This window comes from Mchenga conophoros, linkage group LG10, assembly GCF_057382185.1.
Source record: "Mchenga conophoros isolate Kocher_MC1m ecotype Shallow Benthic linkage group LG10, M_conophoros_male_GT1.1, whole genome shotgun sequence".
Taxonomy (NCBI): Eukaryota; Metazoa; Chordata; class Actinopteri; order Cichliformes; family Cichlidae; genus Mchenga; species Mchenga conophoros.
In genome coordinates this window covers 7102786-7125822 of record NC_140535.1, presented here as the reverse complement: position 1 = coordinate 7125822, position 23037 = coordinate 7102786, and the positions used below count along the sequence as shown (strand labels likewise).

Sequence of the window (23037 nt, the reverse complement as noted above, 5' to 3'; positions counted from 1 at the left end):
ACTGGACAAACGAGAACTTGATGAAGTGAAAGAAGATCTGAGACACGACAGAGAAGATCTGGAGAGAGAAAGTGAGGTGCTGAATAAAGAGAAAATGGATTTGAAGGTGTTGATGTCTGACATCATGAAACAATTTGAAATATTGGAAGAAAAGAAACAAAATATAAAAGAAGAACGAGACTCAATGGAAACCATAAAGCTTGAACTGCTCAATAAGATGGAACATGTAAACAGGCTGTTACATGAGACAAATGACGAAAAAGCCAAGATTAAAAATTGTATCCTTCAGGTTCAAACGGAAAAAGAAAGACTTGAAGACATTTTAAGCAAGATTTTCTTAACACATAATGAAGAAAAAGTCAAGGAAGATGGCCTCAGAAGACAAACAAAAGAAGTGGAAATCATGAAAAAGGAATTACAGAGTGAAAGAGCAAAAGTGGAGAGTCTGATGAGGAATCTGAAGAAGAAGCAAGAAGAGCTTGAACGTGCAAAGGGAATCATGAGTGAAGAAAAAGAAGAGATGAAAGAGATGAAGACTGACATTGCCAAAGAACGAGAACTGTTGGTGAAGGAAAGGAGAAATATGGAAGAAGAGCGGTCTGAGATGGAAATGAGAGGAGACCAAGTCATGGATGAAATGAAATTGCTAGAGATTCTGAAAGTGAAACTTCAACAACTGAAGGAGGATATAAAAGCCAAAATGGAGAGATTACTACAAAATGTTGACAACAGGTCAAGGCTGCAAACAGTGTTGGAAGAAAAACTTCCAACCCAAGACGAACTGAAAGAAAGCATTCGCTGTTTCACTGAAATGTTAGAGAGAGAAAAGGAAGGTGTGAGAAGTATCCTTTCAGAAATGGTCACCAAGAGAGAAAGCACAGAAAATGAATGGAAGCAGCAGTTTGAACTGGACAAACGAGAGCTTGATGAAGTGAAAGAAGATCTGAGACACGACAGAGAAGATCTGGAGAGAGAAAGTGAGGTGCTGAATAAAGAGAAAATGGATTTGAAGGTGTTGATGTCTGACATCAAGAAACAATTTGAAATATTGGAAGAAAAGAAACAAAATATAAAAGAAGAACGAGACTCAATGGAAACCATAAAGCTTGAACTGCTCGATAAGATGGAACATGTAAACAGGCTGTTACATGAGACAAATGACGAAAAAGCCAAGATTAAAAATTGTATCCTTCAGGTTCAAACGGAAAAAGAAAGACTTGAAGACATTTTAAGCAAGATTTTCTTAACACATAATGAAGAAAAAGTCAAGGAAGATGACCTCAGAAGACAAACAAAAGAAGTGGAAATCATGAAAAAGGAATTACAGAGTGAAAGAGCAAAAGTGGAGAGTCTGATGAGGAATCTGAAGAAGAAGCAAGAAGAGCTTGAACGTGCAAAGGGAATCATGAGTGAAGAAAAAGAAGAGATGAAAGAGATGAAGACTGACATTGCCAAAGAACGAGAACTGTTGTTGAAGGAAAGGAGAAATATGGAAGAAGAGCGGTCTGAGATGGAAATGAGAGGAGACCAAGTCATGGATGAAATGAAATTGCTAGAGATTCTGAAAGTGAAACTTCAACAACTGAAGGAGGATATAAAAGCCAAAATGGAGAGATTACTACAAAATGTTGACAACAGGTCAAGGCTGCAAACAGTGTTGGAAGAAAAACTTCCAACCCAAGACGAACTGAAAGAAAGCATTCGCTGTTTCACTGAAATGTTAGAGAGAGAAAAGGAAGGTGTGAGAAGTATCCTTTCAGAAATGGTCACCAAGAGAGAAAGCACAGAAAATGAATGGAAGCAGCAGTTTGAACTGGACAAACGAGAGCTTGATGAAGTGAAAGAAGATCTGAGACACGACAGAGAAGATCTGGAGAGAGAAAGTGAGGTGCTGAATAAAGAGAAAATGGATTTGAAGGTGTTGATGTCTGACATCAAGAAACAATTTGAAATATTGGAAGAAAAGAAACAAAATATAAAAGAAGAACGAGACTCAATGGAAACCATAAAGCTTGAACTGCTCGATAAGATGGAACATGTAAACAGGCTGTTACATGAGACAAATGACGAAAAAGCCAAGATTAAAAATTGTATCCTTCAGGTTCAAACGGAAAAAGAAAGACTTGAAGACATTTTAAGCAAGATTTTCTTAACACATAATGAAGAAAAAGTCAAGGAAGATGACCTCAGAAGACAAACAAAAGAAGTGGAAATCATGAAAAAGGAATTACAGAGTGAAAGAGCAAAAGTGGAGAGTCTGATGAGGAATCTGAAGAAGAAGCAAGAAGAGCTTGAACGTGCAAAGGAAATCATGAGTGAAGAAAAAGAAGAGATGAAAGAGATGAAGACTGACATTGCCAAAGAACGAGAACTGTTGTTGAAGGAAAGGAGAAATATGGAAGAAGAGCGGTCTGAGATGGAAATGAGAGGAGACCAAGTCATGGATGAAATGAAATTGCTAGAGATTCTGAAAGTGAAACTTCAACAACTGAAGGAGGATATAAAAGCCAAAATGGAGAGATTACTACAAAATGTTGACAACAGGTCAAGGCTGCAAACAGTGTTGGAAGAAAAACTTCCAACCCAAGACGAACTGAAAGAAAGCATTCGCTGTTTCACTGAAATGTTAGAGAGAGAAAAGGAAGGTGTGAGAAGTATCCTTTCAGAAATGGTCACCAAGAGAGAATGCACAGAAAATGAATGGAAGCAGCAGTTTGAACTGGACAAACGAGAGCTTGATAAAGTGAAAGAAGATCTGAGACACGACAGAGAAGATCTGGAGAGAGAAAGTGAGGTGCTGAATAAAGAGAAAATGGATTTGAAGGTGTTGATGTCTGACATCATGAAACAATTTGAAATATTGGAAGAAAAGAAACAAAATATAAAAGAAGAACGAGACTCAATGGAAACCATAAAGCTTGAACTGCTCAATAAGATGGAACATGTAAACAGGCTGTTACATGAGACAAATGACGAAAAAGCCAAGATTAGAAATTGTATCCTTCAGGTTCAAATGGAAAAAGAAAGACTTGAAGACATTTTAAGCAAGATTTTCTTAACACATAATGAAGAAAAAGTCAAGGAAGATGGCCTCAGAAGACAAACAAAAGAAGTGGAAATCATGAAAAAGGAATTACAGAGTGAAAGAGCAAAAGTGGAGAGTCTGATGAGGAATCTGAAGAAGAAGCAAGAAGAGCTTGAACGTGCAAAGGGAATCATGAGTGAAGAAAAAGAAGAGATGAAAGAGATGAAGACTGACATTGCCAAAGAACGAGAACTGTTGTTGAAGGAAAGGAGAAATATGGAAGAAGAGCGGTCTGAGATGGAAATGAGAGGAGACCAAGTCATGGATGAAATGAAATTGCTAGAGATTCTGAAAGTGAAACTTCAACAACTGAAGGAGGATATAAAAGCCAAAATGGAGAGATTACTACAAAATGTTGACAACAGGTCAAGGCTGCAAACAGTGTTGGAAGAAAAACTTCCAACCCAAGACAAACTGAAAGAAAGCATTCGCTGTTTCACTGAAATGTTAGAGAGAGAAAAGGAAGGTGTGAGAAGTATCCTTTCAGAAATGGTCACCAAGAGAGAATGCACAGAAAATGAATGGAAGCAGCAGTTTGAACTGGACAAACAAGAGCTTGATAAAGTGAAAGAAGATCTGAGACACGACAGAGAAGATCTGGAGAGAGAAAGTGAGGTTCTGAATAAAGAGAAAATGGATTTGAAGGTGTTGATGTCTGACATCAAGAAACAATTTGAAATATTGGAAGAAAAGAAACAAAATATAAAAGAAGAACGAGACTCAATGGAAACCATAAAGCTTGAACTGCTCAATAAGATGGAACATGTAAACAGGCTGTTACATGAGACAAATGACGAAAAAGCCAAGATTAAAAATTGTATCCTTCAGGTTCAAACGGAAAAAGAAAGACTTGAAGACATTTTAAGCAAGATTTTCTTAACACATAATGAAGAAAAAGTCAAGGAAGATGACCTCAGAAGACAAACAAAAGAAGTGGAAATCATGAAAAAGGAATTACAGAGTGAAAGAGCAAAAGTGGAGAGTCTGATGAGGAATCTGAAGAAGAAGCAAGAAGAGCTTGAACGTGCAAAGGAAATCATGAGTGAAGAAAAAGAAGAGATGAAAGAGATGAAGACTGACATTGCCAAAGAACGAGAACTGTTGTTGAAGGAAAGGAGAAATATGGAAGAAGAGCGGTCTGAGATGGAAATGAGAGGAGACCAAGTCATGGATGAAATGAAATTGCTAGAGATTCTGAAAGTGAAACTTCAACAACTGAAGGAGGATATAAAAGCCAAAATGGAGAGATTACTACAAAATGTTGACAACAGGTCAAGGCTGCAAACAGTGTTGGAAGAAAAACTTCCAACCCAAGACGAACTGAAAGAAAGCATTCGCTGTTTCACTGAAATGTTAGAGAGAGAAAAGGAAGGTGTGAGAAGTATCCTTTCAGAAATGGTCACCAAGAGAGAATGCACAGAAAATGAATGGAAGCAGCAGTTTGAACTGGACAAACGAGAGCTTGATAAAGTGAAAGAAGATCTGAGACACGACAGAGAAGATCTGGAGAGAGAAAGTGAGGTGCTGAATAAAGAGAAAATGGATTTGAAGGTGTTGATGTCTGACATCATGAAACAATTTGAAATATTGGAAGAAAAGAAACAAAATATAAAAGAAGAACGAGACTCAATGGAAACCATAAAGCTTGAACTGCTCAATAAGATGGAACATGTAAACAGGCTGTTACATGAGACAAATGACGAAAAAGCCAAGATTAAAAATTGTATCCTTCAGGTTCAAACGGAAAAAGAAAGACTTGAAGACATTTTAAGCAAGATTTTCTTAACACATAATGAAGAAAAAGTCAAGGAAGATGGCCTCAGAAGACAAACAAAAGAAGTGGAAATCATGAAAAAGGAATTACAGAGTGAAAGAGCAAAAGTGGAGAGTCTGATGAGGAATCTGAAGAAGAAGCAAGAAGAGCTTGAACGTGCAAAGGGAATCATGAGTGAAGAAAAAGAAGAGATGAAAGAGATGAAGACTGACATTGCCAAAGAACGAGAACTGTTGTTGAAGGAAAGGAGAAATATGGAAGAAGAGCGGTCTGAGATGGAAATGAGAGGAGACCAAGTCATGGATGAAATGAAATTGCTAGAGATTCTGAAAGTGAAACTTCAACAACTGAAGGAGGATATAAAAGCCAAAATGGAGAGATTACTACAAAATGTTGACAACAGGTCAAGGCTGCAAACAGTGTTGGAAGAAAAACTTCCAACCCAAGACGAACTGAAAGAAAGCATTCGCTGTTTCACTGAAATGTTAGAGAGAGAAAAGGAAGGTGTGAGAAGTATCCTTTCAGAAATGGTCACCAAGAGAGAAAGCACAGAAAATGAATGGAAGCAGCAGTTTGAACTGGACAAACGAGAGCTTGATGAAGTGAAAGAAGATCTGAGACACGACAGAGAAGATCTGGAGAGAGAAAGTGAGGTGCTGAATAAAGAGAAAATGGATTTGAAGGTGTTGATGTCTGACATCAAGAAACAATTTGAAATATTGGAAGAAAAGAAACAAAATATAAAAGAAGAACGAGACTCAATGGAAACCATAAAGCTTGAACTGCTCAATAAGATGGAACATGTAAACAGGCTGTTACATGAGACAAATGACGAAAAAGCCAAGATTAAAAATTGTATCCTTCAGGTTCAAACGGAAAAAGAAAGACTTGAAGACATTTTAAGCAAGATTTTCTTAACACATAATGAAGAAAAAGTCAAGGAAGATGACCTCAGAATACAAACAAAAGAAGTGGAAATCATGAAAAAGGAATTACAGAGTGAAAGAGCAAAAGTGGAGAGTCTGATGAGGAATCTGAAGAAGAAGCAAGAAGAGCTTGAACGTGCAAAGGGAATCATGAGTGAAGAAAAAGAAGAGATGAAAGAGATGAAGACTGACATTGCCAAAGAACGAGAACTGTTGTTGAAGGAAAGGAGAAATATGGAAGAAGAGCGGTCTGAGATGGAAATGAGAGGAGACCAAGTCATGGATGAAATGAAATTGCTAGAGATTCTGAAAGTGAAACTTCAACAACTGAAGGAGGATATAAAAGCCAAAATGGAGAGATTACTACAAAATGTTGACAACAGGTCAAGGCTGCAAACAGTGTTGGAAGAAAAACTTCCAACCCAAGACGAACTGAAAGAAAGCATTCGCTGTTTCACTGAAATGTTAGAGAGAGAAAAGGAAGGTGTGAGAAGTATCCTTTCAGACATGGTCACCAAGAGAGAATGCACAGAAAATGAATGGAAGAAGCAGTTTGAACTGGACAAACGAGAACTTGATAAAGTGAAAGAAGATCTGAAACATGACAGAGAAGATCTGGAGAGAGAAAGTGAGGTGTTGAATAAAGAGAAAATGGATTTGAAGGTGTTGATGTCTGACATCAAGAAACAATTTGAAATATTGGAAGAAAAGAAACAAAATATAAAAGAAGAACGAGACTCAATGGAAACCATAAAGCTTGAACTGCTCAATAAGATGGAACATGTAAACAGGCTGTTACATGAGACAAATGACGAAAAAGCCAAGATTAGAAATTGTATCCTTCAGGTTCAAATGGAAAAAGAAAGACTTGAAGACATTTTAAGCAAGATTTTCTTAACACATAATGAAGAAAAAGTCAAGGAAGATGGCCTCAGAAGACAAACAAAAGAAGTGGAAATCATGAAAAAGGAATTACAGAGTGAAAGAGCAAAAGTGGAGAGTCTGATGAGGAATCTGAAGAAGAAGCAAGAAGAGCTTGAACGTGCAAAGGGAATCATGAGTGAAGAAAAAGAAGAGATGAAAGAGATGAAGACTGATATTGCCAAAGAACGAGAACTGTTGTTGAAGGAAAGGAGAAATATGGAAGAAGAGCGGTCTGAGATGGAAATGAGAGGAGACCAAGTCATGGATGAAATGAAATTGCTAGAGATTCTGAAAGTGAAACTTCAACAACTGAAGGAGGATATAAAAGCCAAAATGGAGAGATTACTACAAAATGTTGACAACAGGTCAAGGCTGCAAACAGTGTTGGAAGAAAAACTTCCAACCCAAGACAAACTGAAAGAAAGCATTCGCTGTTTCACTGAAATGTTAGAGAGAGAAAAGGAAGGTGTGAGAAGTATCCTTTCAGAAATGGTCACCAAGAGAGAAAGCACAGAAAATGAATGGAAGCAGCAGTTTGAACTGGACAAACGAGAGCTTGATGAAGTGAAAGAAGATCTGAGACACGACAGAGAAGATCTGGAGAGAGAAAGTGAGGTGCTGAATAAAGAGAAAATGGATTTGAAGGTGTTGATGTCTGACATCAAGAAACAATTTGAAATATTGGAAGAAAAGAAACAAAATATAAAAGAAGAACGAGACTCAATGGAAACCATAAAGCTTGAACTGCTCGATAAGATGGAACATGTAAACAGGCTGTTACATGAGACAAATGACGAAAAAGCCAAGATTAAAAATTGTATCCTTCAGGTTCAAACGGAAAAAGAAAGACTTGAAGACATTTTAAGCAAGATTTTCTTAACACATAATGAAGAAAAAGTCAAGGAAGATGACCTCAGAAGACAAACAAAAGAAGTGGAAATCATGAAAAAGGAATTACAGAGTGAAAGAGCAAAAGTGGAGAGTCTGATGAGGAATCTGAAGAAGAAGCAAGAAGAGCTTGAACGTGCAAAGGAAATCATGAGTGAAGAAAAAGAAGAGATGAAAGAGATGAAGACTGACATTGCCAAAGAACGAGAACTGTTGTTGAAGGAAAGGAGAAATATGGAAGAAGAGCGGTCTGAGATGGAAATGAGAGGAGACCAAGTCATGGATGAAATGAAATTGCTAGAGATTCTGAAAGTGAAACTTCAACAACTGAAGGAGGATATAAAAGCCAAAATGGAGAGATTACTACAAAATGTTGACAACAGGTCAAGGCTGCAAACAGTGTTGGAAGAAAAACTTCCAACCCAAGACGAACTGAAAGAAAGCATTCGCTGTTTCACTGAAATGTTAGAGAGAGAAAAGGAAGGTGTGAGAAGTATCCTTTCAGAAATGGTCACCAAGAGAGAATGCACAGAAAATGAATGGAAGCAGCAGTTTGAACTGGACAAACGAGAGCTTGATAAAGTGAAAGAAGATCTGAGACACGACAGAGAAGATCTGGAGAGAGAAAGTGAGGTGCTGAATAAAGAGAAAATGGATTTGAAGGTGTTGATGTCTGACATCATGAAACAATTTGAAATATTGGAAGAAAAGAAACAAAATATAAAAGAAGAACGAGACTCAATGGAAACCATAAAGCTTGAACTGCTCAATAAGATGGAACATGTAAACAGGCTGTTACATGAGACAAATGACGAAAAAGCCAAGATTAAAAATTGTATCCTTCAGGTTCAAACGGAAAAAGAAAGACTTGAAGACATTTTAAGCAAGATTTTCTTAACACATAATGAAGAAAAAGTCAAGGAAGATGGCCTCAGAAGACAAACAAAAGAAGTGGAAATCATGAAAAAGGAATTACAGAGTGAAAGAGCAAAAGTGGAGAGTCTGATGAGGAATTTGAAGAAGAAGCAAGAAGAGCTTGAACGTGCAAAGGGAATCATGAGTGAAGAAAAAGAAGAGATGAAAGAGATGAAGACTGACATTGCCAAAGAACGAGAACTGTTGTTGAAGGAAAGGAGAAATATGGAAGAAGAGCGGTCTGAGATGGAAATGAGAGGAGACCAAGTCATGGATGAAATGAAATTGCTAGAGATTCTGAAAGTGAAACTTCAACAACTGAAGGAGGATATAAAAGCCAAAATGGAGAGATTACTACAAAATGTTGACAACAGGTCAAGGCTGCAAACAGTGTTGGAAGAAAAACTTCCAACCCAAGACGAACTGAAAGAAAGCATTCGCTGTTTCACTGAAATGTTAGAGAGAGAAAAGGAAGGTGTGAGAAGTATCCTTTCAGACATGGTCACCAAGAGAGAATGCACAGAAAATGAATGGAAGAAGCAGTTTGAACTGGACAAACGAGAACTTGATAAAGTGAAAGAAGATCTGAAACATGACAGAGAAGATCTGGAGAGAGAAAGTGAGGTGTTGAATAAAGAGAAAATGGATTTGAAGGTGTTGATGTCTGACATCAAGAAACAATTTGAAATATTGGAAGAAAAGAAACAAAATATAAAAGAAGAACGAGACTCAATGGAAACCATAAAGCTTGAACTGCTCAATAAGATGGAACATGTAAACAGGCTGTTACATGAGACAAATGACGAAAAAGCCAAGATTAGAAATTGTATCCTTCAGGTTCAAATGGAAAAAGAAAGACTTGAAGACATTTTAAGCAAGATTTTCTTAACACATAATGAAGAAAAAGTCAAGGAAGATGGCCTCAGAAGACAAACAAAAGAAGTGGAAATCATGAAAAAGGAATTACAGAGTGAAAGAGCAAAAGTGGAGAGTCTGATGAGGAATCTGAAGAAGAAGCAAGAAGAGCTTGAACGTGCAAAGGGAATCATGAGTGAAGAAAAAGAAGAGATGAAAGAGATGAAGACTGACATTGCCAAAGAACGAGAACTGTTGTTGAAGGAAAGGAGAAATATGGAAGAAGAGCGGTCTGAGATGGAAATGAGAGGAGACCAAGTCATGGATGAAATGAAATTGCTAGAGATTCTGAAAGTGAAACTTCAACAACTGAAGGAGGATATAAAAGCCAAAATGGAGAGATTACTACAAAATGTTGACAACAGGTCAAGGCTGCAAACAGTGTTGGAAGAAAAACTTCCAACCCAAGACAAACTGAAAGAAAGCATTCGCTGTTTCACTGAAATGTTAGAGAGAGAAAAGGAAGGTGTGAGAAGTATCCTTTCAGAAATGGTCACCAAGAGAGAATGCACAGAAAATGAATGGAAGCAGCAGTTTGAACTGGACAAACAAGAGCTTGATAAAGTGAAAGAAGATCTGAAACATGACAGAGAAGATCTGGAGAGAGAAAGTGAGGTGTTGAATAAAGAGAAAATGGATTTGAAGGTGTTGATGTCTGACATCAAGAAACAATTTGAAATATTGGAAGAAAAGAAACAAAATATAAAAGAAGAACGAGACTCAATGGAAACCATAAAGCTTGAACTGCTCAATAAGATGGAACATGTAAACAGGCTGTTACATGAGACAAATGACGAAAAAGCCAAGATTAGAAATTGTATCCTTCAGGTTCAAATGGAAAAAGAAAGACTTGAAGACATTTTAAGCAAGATTTTCTTAACACATAATGAAGAAAAAGTCAAGGAAGATGGCCTCAGAAGACAAACAAAAGAAGTGGAAATCATGAAAAAGGAATTACAGAGTGAAAGAGCAAAAGTGGAGAGTCTGATGAGGAATCTGAAGAAGAAGCAAGAAGAGCTTGAACGTGCAAAGGGAATCATGAGTGAAGAAAAAGAAGAGATGAAAGAGATGAAGACTGACATTGCCAAAGAACGAGAACTGTTGTTGAAGGAAAGGAGAAATATGGAAGAAGAGCGGTCTGAGATGGAAATGAGAGGAGACCAAGTCATGGATGAAATGAAATTGCTAGAGATTCTGAAAGTGAAACTTCAACAACTGAAGGAGGATATAAAAGCCAAAATGGAGAGATTACTACAAAATGTTGACAACAGGTCAAGGCTGCAAACAGTGTTGGAAGAAAAACTTCCAACCCAAGACAAACTGAAAGAAAGCATTCGCTGTTTCACTGAAATGTTAGAGAGAGAAAAGGAAGGTGTGAGAAGTATCCTTTCAGAAATGGTCACCAAGAGAGAATGCACAGAAAATGAATGGAAGCAGCAGTTTGAACTGGACAAACAAGAGCTTGATAAAGTGAAAGAAGATCTGAGACACGACAGAGAAGATCTGGAGAGAGAAAGTGAGGTGCTGAATAAAGAGAAAATGGATTTGAAGGTGTTGATGTCTGACATCAAGAAACAATTTGAAATATTGGAAGAAAAGAAACAAAATATAAAAGAAGAACGAGACTCAATGGAAACCATAAAGCTTGAACTGCTCAATAAGATGGAACATGTAAACAGGCTGTTACATGAGACAAATGACGAAAAAGCCAAGATTAAAAATTGTATCCTTCAGGTTCAAACGGAAAAAGAAAGACTTGAAGACATTTTAAGCAAGATTTTCTTAACACATAATGAAGAAAAAGTCAAGGAAGATGACCTCAGAAGACAAACAAAAGAAGTGGAAATCATGAAAAAGGAATTACAGAGTGAAAGAGCAAAAGTGGAGAGTCTGATGAGGAATCTGAAGAAGAAGCAAGAAGAGCTTGAACGTGCAAAGGAAATCATGAGTGAAGAAAAAGAAGAGATGAAAGAGATGAAGACTGACATTGCCAAAGAACGAGAACTGTTGTTGAAGGAAAGGAGAAATATGGAAGAAGAGCGGTCTGAGATGGAAATGAGAGGAGACCAAGTCATGGATGAAATGAAATTGCTAGAGATTCTGAAAGTGAAACTTCAACAACTGAAGGAGGATATAAAAGCCAAAATGGAGAGATTACTACAAAATGTTGACAACAGGTCAAGGCTGCAAACAGTGTTGGAAGAAAAACTTCCAACCCAAGACGAACTGAAAGAAAGCATTCGCTGTTTCACTGAAATGTTAGAGAGAGAAAAGGAAGGTGTGAGAAGTATCCTTTCAGAAATGGTCACCAAGAGAGAATGCACAGAAAATGAATGGAAGCAGCAGTTTGAACTGGACAAACGAGAGCTTGATAAAGTGAAAGAAGATCTGAGACACGACAGAGAAGATCTGGAGAGAGAAAGTGAGGTGCTGAATAAAGAGAAAATGGATTTGAAGGTGTTGATGTCTGACATCATGAAACAATTTGAAATATTGGAAGAAAAGAAACAAAATATAAAAGAAGAACGAGACTCAATGGAAACCATAAAGCTTGAACTGCTCAATAAGATGGAACATGTAAACAGGCTGTTACATGAGACAAATGACGAAAAAGCCAAGATTAAAAATTGTATCCTTCAGGTTCAAACGGAAAAAGAAAGACTTGAAGACATTTTAAGCAAGATTTTCTTAACACATAATGAAGAAAAAGTCAAGGAAGATGGCCTCAGAAGACAAACAAAAGAAGTGGAAATCATGAAAAAGGAATTACAGAGTGAAAGAGCAAAAGTGGAGAGTCTGATGAGGAATCTGAAGAAGAAGCAAGAAGAGCTTGAACGTGCAAAGGGAATCATGAGTGAAGAAAAAGAAGAGATGAAAGAGATGAAGACTGACATTGCCAAAGAACGAGAACTGTTGTTGAAGGAAAGGAGAAATATGGAAGAAGAGCGGTCTGAGATGGAAATGAGAGGAGACCAAGTCATGGATGAAATGAAATTGCTAGAGATTCTGAAAGTGAAACTTCAACAACTGAAGGAGGATATAAAAGCCAAAATGGAGAGATTACTACAAAATGTTGACAACAGGTCAAGGCTGCAAACAGTGTTGGAAGAAAAACTTCCAACCCAAGACGAACTGAAAGAAAGCATTCGCTGTTTCACTGAAATGTTAGAGAGAGAAAAGGAAGGTGTGAGAAGTATCCTTTCAGAAATGGTCACCAAGAGAGAAAGCACAGAAAATGAATGGAAGCAGCAGTTTGAACTGGACAAACGAGAGCTTGATGAAGTGAAAGAAGATCTGAGACACGACAGAGAAGATCTGGAGAGAGAAAGTGAGGTGCTGAATAAAGAGAAAATGGATTTGAAGGTGTTGATGTCTGACATCAAGAAACAATTTGAAATATTGGAAGAAAAGAAACAAAATATAAAAGAAGAACGAGACTCAATGGAAACCATAAAGCTTGAACTGCTCAATAAGATGGAACATGTAAACAGGCTGTTACATGAGACAAATGACGAAAAAGCCAAGATTAAAAATTGTATCCTTCAGGTTCAAACGGAAAAAGAAAGACTTGAAGACATTTTAAGCAAGATTTTCTTAACACATAATGAAGAAAAAGTCAAGGAAGATGACCTCAGAATACAAACAAAAGAAGTGGAAATCATGAAAAAGGAATTACAGAGTGAAAGAGCAAAAGTGGAGAGTCTGATGAGGAATCTGAAGAAGAAGCAAGAAGAGCTTGAACGTGCAAAGGGAATCATGAGTGAAGAAAAAGAAGAGATGAAAGAGATGAAGACTGACATTGCCAAAGAACGAGAACTGTTGTTGAAGGAAAGGAGAAATATGGAAGAAGAGCGGTCTGAGATGGAAATGAGAGGAGACCAAGTCATGGATGAAATGAAATTGCTAGAGATTCTGAAAGTGAAACTTCAACAACTGAAGGAGGATATAAAAGCCAAAATGGAGAGATTACTACAAAATGTTGACAACAGGTCAAGGCTGCAAACAGTGTTGGAAGAAAAACTTCCAACCCAAGACGAACTGAAAGAAAGCATTCGCTGTTTCACTGAAATGTTAGAGAGAGAAAAGGAAGGTGTGAGAAGTATCCTTTCAGACATGGTCACCAAGAGAGAATGCACAGAAAATGAATGGAAGAAGCAGTTTGAACTGGACAAACGAGAACTTGATAAAGTGAAAGAAGATCTGAAACATGACAGAGAAGATCTGGAGAGAGAAAGTGAGGTGTTGAATAAAGAGAAAATGGATTTGAAGGTGTTGATGTCTGACATCAAGAAACAATTTGAAATATTGGAAGAAAAGAAACAAAATATAAAAGAAGAACGAGACTCAATGGAAACCATAAAGCTTGAACTGCTCAATAAGATGGAACATGTAAACAGGCTGTTACATGAGACAAATGACGAAAAAGCCAAGATTAGAAATTGTATCCTTCAGGTTCAAATGGAAAAAGAAAGACTTGAAGACATTTTAAGCAAGATTTTCTTAACACATAATGAAGAAAAAGTCAAGGAAGATGGCCTCAGAAGACAAAAAAAAGAAGTGGAAATCATGAAAAAGGAATTACAGAGTGAAAGAGCAAAAGTGGAGAGTCTGATGAGGAATCTGAAGAAGAAGCAAGAAGAGCTTGAACGTGCAAAGGGAATCATGAGTGAAGAAAAAGAAGAGATGAAAGAGATGAAGACTGACATTGCCAAAGAACGAGAACTGTTGTTGAAGGAAAGGAGAAATATGGAAGAAGAGCGGTCTGAGATGGAAATGAGAAGAGACCAAGTCATGGATGAAATGAAATTGCTAGAGATTCTGAAAGTGAAACTTCAACAACTGAAGGAGGATATAAAAGCCAAAATGGAGAGATTACTACAAAATGTTGACAACAGGTCAAGGCTGCAAACAGTGTTGGAAGAAAAACTTCCAACCCAAGACGAACTGAAAGAAAGCATTCGCTGTTTCACTGAAATGTTAGAGAGAGAAAAGGAAGGTGTGAGAAGTATCCTTTCAGAAATGGTCACCAAGAGAGAAAGCACAGAAAATGAATGGAAGCAGCAGTTTGAACTGGACAAACGAGAGCTTGATAAAGTGAAAGAAGATCTGAGACACGACAGAGAAGATCTGGAGAGAGAAAGTGAGGTGCTGAATAAAGAGAAAATGGATTTGAAGGTGTTGATGTCTGACATCAAGAAACAATTTGAAATATTGGAAGAAAAGAAACAAAATATAAAAGAAGAACGAGACTCAATGGAAACCATAAAGCTTGAACTGCTCAATAAGATGGAACATGTAAACAGGCTGTTACATGAGACAAATGACGAAAAAGCCAAGATTAAAAATTGTATCCTTCAGGTTCAAATGGAAAAAGAAAGACTTGAAGACATTTTAAGCAAGATTTTCTTAACACATAATGAAGAAAAAGTCAAGGAAGATGACCTCAGAAGACAAACAAAAGAAGTGGAAATCATGAAAAAGGAATTACAGAGTGAAAGAGCAAAAGTGGAGAGTCTGATGAGGAATCTGAAGAAGAAGCAAGAAGAGCTTGAACGTGCAAAGGGAATCATGAGTGAAGAAAAAGAAGAGATGAAAGAGATGAAGACTGACATTGCCAAAGAACGAGAACTGTTGTTGAAGGAAAGGAGAAATATGGAAGAAGAGCGGTCTGAGATGGAAATGAGAGGAGACCAAGTCATGGATGAAATGAAATTGCTAGAGATTCTGAAAGTGAAACTTCAACAACTGAAGGAGGATATAAAAGCCAAAATGGAGAGATTACTACAAAATGTTGACAACAGGTCAAGGCTGCAAACAGTGTTGGAAGAAAAACTTCCAACCCAAGACGAACTGAAAGAAAGCATTCGCTGTTTCACTGAAATGTTAGAGAGAGAAAAGGAAGGTGTGAGAAGTATCCTTTCAGAAATGGTCACCAAGAGAGAATGCACAGAAAATGAATGGAAGCAGCAGTTTGAACTGGACAAACGAGAGCTTGATAAAGTGAAAGAAGATCTGAGACACGACAGAGAAGATCTGGAGAGAGAAAGTGAGGTGCTGAATAAAGAGAAAATGGATTTGAAGGTGTTGATGTCTGACATCAAGAAACAATTTGAAATATTGGAAGAAAAGAAACAAAATATAAAAGAAGAACGAGACTCAATGGAAACCATAAAGCTTGAACTGCTCAATAAGATGGAACATGTAAACAGGCTGTTACATGAGACAAATGACGAAAAAGCCAAGATTAGAAATTGTATCCTTCAGGTTCAAACGGAAAAAGAAAGACTTGAAGACATTTTAAGCAAGATTTTCTTAACACATAATAAAGAAAAAGTCAAGGAAGATGACCTCAGAAGACAAACAAAAGAAGTGGAAATCATGAAAAAGGAATTACAGAGTGAAAGAGCAAAAGTGGAGAGTCTGATGAGGAATCTGAAGAAGAAGCAAGAAGAGCTTGAACGTGCAAAGGAAATCATGAGTGAAGAAAAAGAAGAGATGAAAGAGATGAAGACTGACATTGCCAAAGAACGAGAACTGCTGTTGAAGGAAAGGAGAAATATGGAAGAAGAGCGGTCTGAGATGGAAATGAGAGGAGACCAAGTCATGGATGAAATGAAATTGCTAGAGATTCTGAAAGTGAAACTTCAACAACTGAAGGAGGATATAAAAGCCAAAATGGAGAGATTACTACAAAATGTTGACAACAGGTCAAGGCTGCAAACAGTGTTGGAAGAAAAACTTCCAACCCAAGACGAACTGAAAGAAAGCATTCGCTGTTTCACTGAAATGTTAGAGAGAGAAAAGGAAGGTGTGAGAAGTATCCTTTCAGAAATGGTCACCAAGAGAGAATGCACAGAAAATGAATGGAAGCAGCAGTTTGAACTGGACAAACGAGAGCTTGATAAAGTGAAAGAAGATCTGAGACACGACAGAGAAGATCTGGAGAGAGAAAGTGAGGTGCTGAATAAAGAGAAAATGGATTTGAAGGTGTTGATGTCTGACATCATGAAACAATTTGAAATATTGGAAGAAAAGAAACAAAATATAAAAGAAGAACGAGACTCAATGGAAACCATAAAGCTTGAACTGCTCAATAAGATGGAACATGTAAACAGGCTGTTACATGAGACAAATGACGAAAAAGCCAAGATTAAAAATTGTATCCTTCAGGTTCAAATGGAAAAAGAAAGACTTGAAGACATTTTAAGCAAGATTTTCTTAACACATAATGAAGAAAAAGTCAAGGAAGATGACCTCAGAAGACAAACAAAAGAAGTGGAAATCATGAAAAAGGAATTACAGAGTGAAAGAGCAAAAGTGGAGAGTCTGATGAGGAATCTGAAGAAGAAGCAAGAAGAGCTTGAACGTGCAAAGGGAATCATGAGTGAAGAAAAAGAAGAGATGAAAGAGATGAAGACTGACATTGCCAAAGAACGAGAACTGTTGTTGAAGGAAAGGAGAAATATGGAAGAAGAGCGGTCTGAGATGGAAATGAGAGGAGACCAAGTCATGGATGAAATGAAATTGCTAGAGATTCTGAAAGTGAAACTTCAACAACTGAAGGAGGATATAAAAGCCAAAATGGAGAGATTACTACAAAATGTTGACAACAGGTCAAGGCTGCAAACAGTGTTGGAAGAAAAACTTCCAACCCAAGACGAACTGAAAGAAAGCATTCGCTGTTTCACTGAAATGTTAGAGAGAGAAAAGGAAGGTGTGAGAAGTATCCTTTCAGAAATGGTCACCAAGAGAGAATGCACAGAAAATGAATGGAAGCAGCAGTTTGAACTGGACAAACGAGAACTTGATAAAGTGAAAGAAGATCTGAGACACGACAGAGAAGATCTGGAGAGAGAAAGTGAGGTGCTGAATAAAGAGAAAATGGATTTGAAGGTGTTGATGTCTGACATCATGAAACAATTTGAAATATTGGAAGAAAAGAAACAAAATATAAAAGAAGAACGAGACTCAATGGAAACCATAAAGCTTGAACTGCTCAATAAGATGGAACATGTAAACAGGCTGTTACATGAGACAAATGACGAAAAAGCCAAGATTAAAAATTGTATCCTTCAGGTTCAAACGGAAAAAGAAAGACTTGAAGACATTTTAAGCAAGATTTTCTTAACACATAATGAAGAAAAAGTCAAGGAAGATGGCCTCAGAAGACAAACAAAAGAAGTGGAAATCATGAAAAAGGAATTACAGAGTGAAAGAGCAAAAGTGGAGAGTCTGATGAGGAATCTGAAGAAGAAGCAAGAAGAGCTTGAACGTGCAAAGGGAATCATGAGTGAAGAAAAAGAAGAGATGAAAGAGATGAAGACTGACATTGCCAAAGAACGAGAACTGTTGTTGAAGGAAAGGAGAAATATGGAAGAAGAGCGGTCTGAGATGGAAATGAGAGGAGACCAAGTCATGGATGAAATGAAATTGCTAGAGATTCTGAAAGTGAAACTTCAACAACTGAAGGAGGATATAAAAGCCAAAATGGAGAGATTACTACAAAATGTTGACAACAGGTCAAGGCTGCAAACAGTGTTGGAAGAAAAACTTCCAACCCAAGACGAACTGAAAGAAAGCATTCGCTGTTTCACTGAAATGTTAGAGAGAGAAAAGGAAGGTGTGAGAAGTATCCTTTCAGAAATGGTCACCAAGAGAGAAAGCACAGAAAATGAATGGAAGCAGCAGTTTGAACTGGACAAACGAGAGCTTGATAAAGTGAAAGAAGATCTGAGACACGACAGAGAAGATCTGGAGAGAGAAAGTGAGGTTCTGAATAAAGAGAAAATGGATTTGAAGGTGTTGATGTCTGACATCAAGAAACAATTTGAAATATTGGAAGAAAAGAAACAAAATATAAAAGAAGAACGAGACTCAATGGAAACCATAAAGCTTGAACTGCTCAATAAGATGGAACATGTAAACAGGCTGTTACATGAGACAAATGACGAAAAAGCCAAGATTAAAAATTGTATCCTTCAGGTTCAAATGGAAAAAGAAAGACTTGAAGACATTTTAAGCAAGATTTTCTTAACACATAATGAAGAAAAAGTCAAGGAAGATGAACTCAGAAGTCAAACAAAAGAAGTGGAAATCATGAAAAAGGAATTACAGAGTGAAAGAGCAAAAGTGGAGAGTCTGATGAGGAATCTGAAGAAGAAGCAAGAAGAGCTTGAACGTGCAAAGGGAATCATGAGTGAAGAAAAAGAAGAGATGAAAGAGATGAAGACTGACATTGCCAAAGAACAAGAACTGTTGTTGAAGGAAAGGAGAAATATGGAAGAAGAGCGGTCTGAGATGGAAATGAGAGGAGACCAAGTCATGGATGAAATGAAATTGCTAGAGATTCTGAAAGTGAAACTTCAACAACTGAAGGAGGATATAAAAGCCAAAATGGAGAGATTACTACAAAATGTTGACAACAGGTCAAGGCTGCAAACAGTGTTGAAAGAAAAACTTCCAACCCAAGATGAACTGAAAGAAAGCATTCGCTGTTTCACTGAAATGTTAGAGAGAGAAAAGGAAGGTGTGAGAAGTATCCTTTCAGACATGGTCACCAAGAGAGAATGCACAGAAAATGAATGGAAGCAGCAGTTTGAACTGGACAAACGAGAGCTTGATGAAGTGAAAGAAGATCTGAGACACGACAGAGAAGATCTGGAGAGAGAAAGTGAGGAGCTGAATAGAGAGAAAATGGATTTGAAGGTGTTGATGTCTGACATCAAGAAACAATTTGAAATATTGGAAGAAAAGAAACAAAATATAAAAGAAGAACGAGACTCAATGGAAATCATAAAGCTTGAACTGCTCAATAAGATGGAACATGTAAACAGGCTGTTACATGAGACAAATGAAGAAAAAGCCAAGATTAAAAATTGTATCCTTCAGGTTCAAATGGAAAAAGAAAGACTTGAAGACATTTTAAGCAAGATTTTCTTAACACATAATGAAGAAAAAGTCAAGGAAGATGACCTCAGAAGACAAACAAAAGAAGTGGAAATCATGAAAAAGGAATTACAGAGTGAAAGAGCAAAAGTGGAGAGTCTGATGAGGAATCTGAAGAAGAAGCAAGAAGAGCTTGAACGTGCAAAGGGAATCATGAGTGAAGAAAAAGAAGAGATGAAAGAGATGAAGACTGACATTGCCAAAGAACAAGAACTGTTGTTGAAGGAAAGGAGAAATGTGGAAGAACAGCAGTCTGGGATGGAAATGAGGGGAGACCAAGTCATGGATGAAATGAAATCACTAGAGATTCTGAAAGTGAAACTAATCGCGAGGAAATCCCTGAAAGGTGAACTGTCTGATGTACAACCCAGAGAGGACATCCTCAGTAGTGTTACAATCTCTACAAGAAACCTTATAGGAAAACTAAATAGACTGATTCATCAAGACTTGCCGACATATATTAAGAGAGTAGAGGGGGAAAATGAAAAAATATTACAATTGATCTCCACATATGAACAAAATTGGGTCAGAATTTATAAGCAGAAAATTAAAATTACTGCAGATTATGACAAGATACAACAACAAAAGAAACATGTGTTTAAGACAACATTTGACAAAGCAATCCAAACTGAGGATGTTGTAAAACAATGCTTACATGAGCATCAGGATGAAGAGACTAATGAACATGAATTTAAGCAGAGGATGAAGGATGTTGCAGTTAATCTTGAAGGAAGCAAAAGATACTTGACACCTGACAAGGAAGGTCTGCTGTTAGTAGGAGAAGGTGAAGAATTTGGAAATGTCAAGAAAACAAATCTTGCAACGTTGTCCATCTTGTCAGCAGAGGAAGATGACTTCACACAGAAGGGAATTTTAAAAACTGAGTTTTTGAAACAAATCTGGAAGGACACTAGAATAGAACGAAATGAAATAAATCAGATGAAGCTCAGAGGTCAAAAAATGAGAAACAATATGGATAAAAGAGTAAAGGTGATCAATCATTTTGTTAGGAGATCAATATTTCAGAAAGAAAAGACATCAGTTGAGAAAACAAGAAAAATGTTGGAACATGGGCAAAGTAATATGTTTTTATCTGTAAGTGGCAGGGATGGAGAACACAAATCACTTGATGAAAAATATACCGAGCTCCAACAACTTAAGGTCCGCATGCTTAGTGAGATTGAGAAATTCTACATACAAAACAAAGCGTCTAAGACACTGACAACTAGCAACAAAGCTAATCAAACAGTTCAACTAGATTCTCCAAATATCTATCAAGAGCAAATAAAGGTAGAAGAATCTGAAGCAGCACCAGAGAGATCTCCTGGACTCCTCAGTCAGCTCAGACTTTCCTGTTATCGCTGTTGCTCCCGTTATTGTGCCTACTGCAAGCAAGGATGTATAAAGAAAAAATGAGAGGCAAGAAAAGTGCTACATAAAAATCAGTCCATTTACCTTTTGTTTTACTTTTTAGTTATATTAATATGTGTGTATTTGGAAAATGTGTTTTTCCCGTTAATCATATTAACCTAACAACGTAAGAGTACCAGTCTGATGTCAATCATCTAATTTTTAAACAACTAGTTATGTAATGTAAAAGTATTCCTTTAACATGTTATTTTTTTCACAAATGCAAAATATTAAAGTTTAACAGATAATCTTAACATTTCTAATTACATTTTTATGCTGATTTCTAATTAATCTTCTTTCAACATATTTATTCTGTTGTCTTGTGTTAGAATACAGAAGCACAAAGAATACAGTAAAATCAAAACTAACAAGAATATTTGAAAACTGTGACTCCATATATATTCATATTTAAATGAAAGAAAAATGCATGTTTAACATAAATTTGATCCCTAAATAAATCTTTTTCCAAAACCATTCACATCACTGCAATATTTTTCTTTTGGTAAATTTCGAATTATATAAGAACCCAATTGTTTGAAACATTATTTAAATTAATTACACAGTTAATTGTAAATTGACAAATTAAATATAAAACTCATGCCATCTAATTATCTTCATTGGGGTATATCATGTACACATACATATATATATATATATATTTATATGTCATATATAAACCCTTTGTCACGGCTGCCGAGGCGAGCCGTGTGGTGTAGAAGGGAGAAAGGACCCAAAACGCAGGCAGTAGATGATAATGCTAGTGATGTTTTATTTACACAGTGGTGAGATGGCAAAACAGGCAAAGAGGGAAGACAAAACTAAAGACCTACACTGGGAAAGCTAAATGACAAACCTGAGAGGGTTCCAGAATGGGGGAGAGGCAGTGACGAACCGGCAACAGGCAGGAGAACATCAAAGCTGACGGGACAGGGGAAACGTAAACTGAACACACTCACATGAGATAGAGACCTTCAGAATAAAACAGGAAACTCACAGACACAGAACTGGACAAGACGCTGAACTAAACAGACAGATTCACACACAGACAGTGTGACACCATAGACAGACAGAACACAGAAGTGGAACCAGGGAAAGCACAGAACAGAAACCTAACAAATGGCAATTCGTAACAGAATATGTATAAATGAACAAAAGCATAAAGAAACATAAAACACTGAGTCGGCAGACTCAGGACCATGACACCCTTTGCTACGGTAGTATAGACCTGGAAAGTGTAGACAAAATAAACAACACTTGATTCTGTAACTTGCCTGATTCTTCAATACAATTTTTATTGTGTTTTTAGTGAAATGATTTTCTATATAATATTTAGAAAATCCTTATTAGAATTCAGAATCTTTTTTCAAAAGATTTTAGAAAGTTCTTTCAATCTTGGGAAAGAGGACCAATAAGACAACAGGCCTAGTTAGATCTTTAAATGAACCCAGCTTCATTTGTTGATCTATCCAACAAGGTTATAATGGTTGACACCCTATCTGAAGCCGAGATTCTAATAATTAATCCTTTGGGTCAGTGGTTCTCAAACTTTTCACAATGAGTACCACCGTATAAAATATATGGTTCTTAAAGTACCACCCTTATGCCCGACATTAAAGTACAGTAGTATAGGCCTATTTAACACCATATACAGTTTACACAAGACAATTTTATTTCTTATATGGATGTTATTTATTTTAACTGTCATAAACAGGATGCGACAAGTGATATAATAACAACTGTACTGCATTAAGACATCAAAGCAGGTGGGATATCCGGTCTTTAAGTGATGACATATGAACCCTGCTTCCAGGTCCAAACTACTCTGTGTTTATTAAAGCTGTTGTGTCTTAATGCTTTGTATCTTTTTCTATTTAATCTGAACAAGCCCCTAAAAAAAGTCAGTGATCACTGTCGGCCTCTCTCAGTTTTTATTATCACTATTCATTTTAAAGCTCAGTTTTTAAAACCTTACGATGCAATTACAGCCCAGCCCATGCAGCAATACATTAATGACTAACCTCGTTAAATATTCAGGAATTAGAAAAAAACATCAAATCACTAGAAGAAGCCTACGCGTCCCACCAAGATCAGGAAACATTGAACAAAATACGCAAAACAAAACTAGAATTAAATGAGATAATTGATAAAAAAAACAAAATTCTTAGTACAAAGACTACGCCTACAAAATTATGAACATGGTAATAAATCCGGTCAATTTCTAGCAAACCAGCTAAAAATAAATAAAGAAAAAACAA

The 23037-nt window shown here is 36.8% G+C and overlaps 1 protein-coding gene across 1 annotated transcript in view; it reads left to right on the top strand.

Annotated features, from left to right (window-relative positions):
* LOC146565300 (uncharacterized) overlaps positions 1-23037 on the top strand; it is a 42137-nt gene extending 19100 nt beyond the window's left edge. The window contains exon 3 of the mRNA XM_085288331.1: positions 1-23037. This exon is cut by the window's left edge and continues 8372 nt beyond it. Within this exon, the coding sequence (XP_085144457.1) occupies positions 1-20788 (20788 nt within the window). The 3' untranslated portion in view covers positions 20789-23037.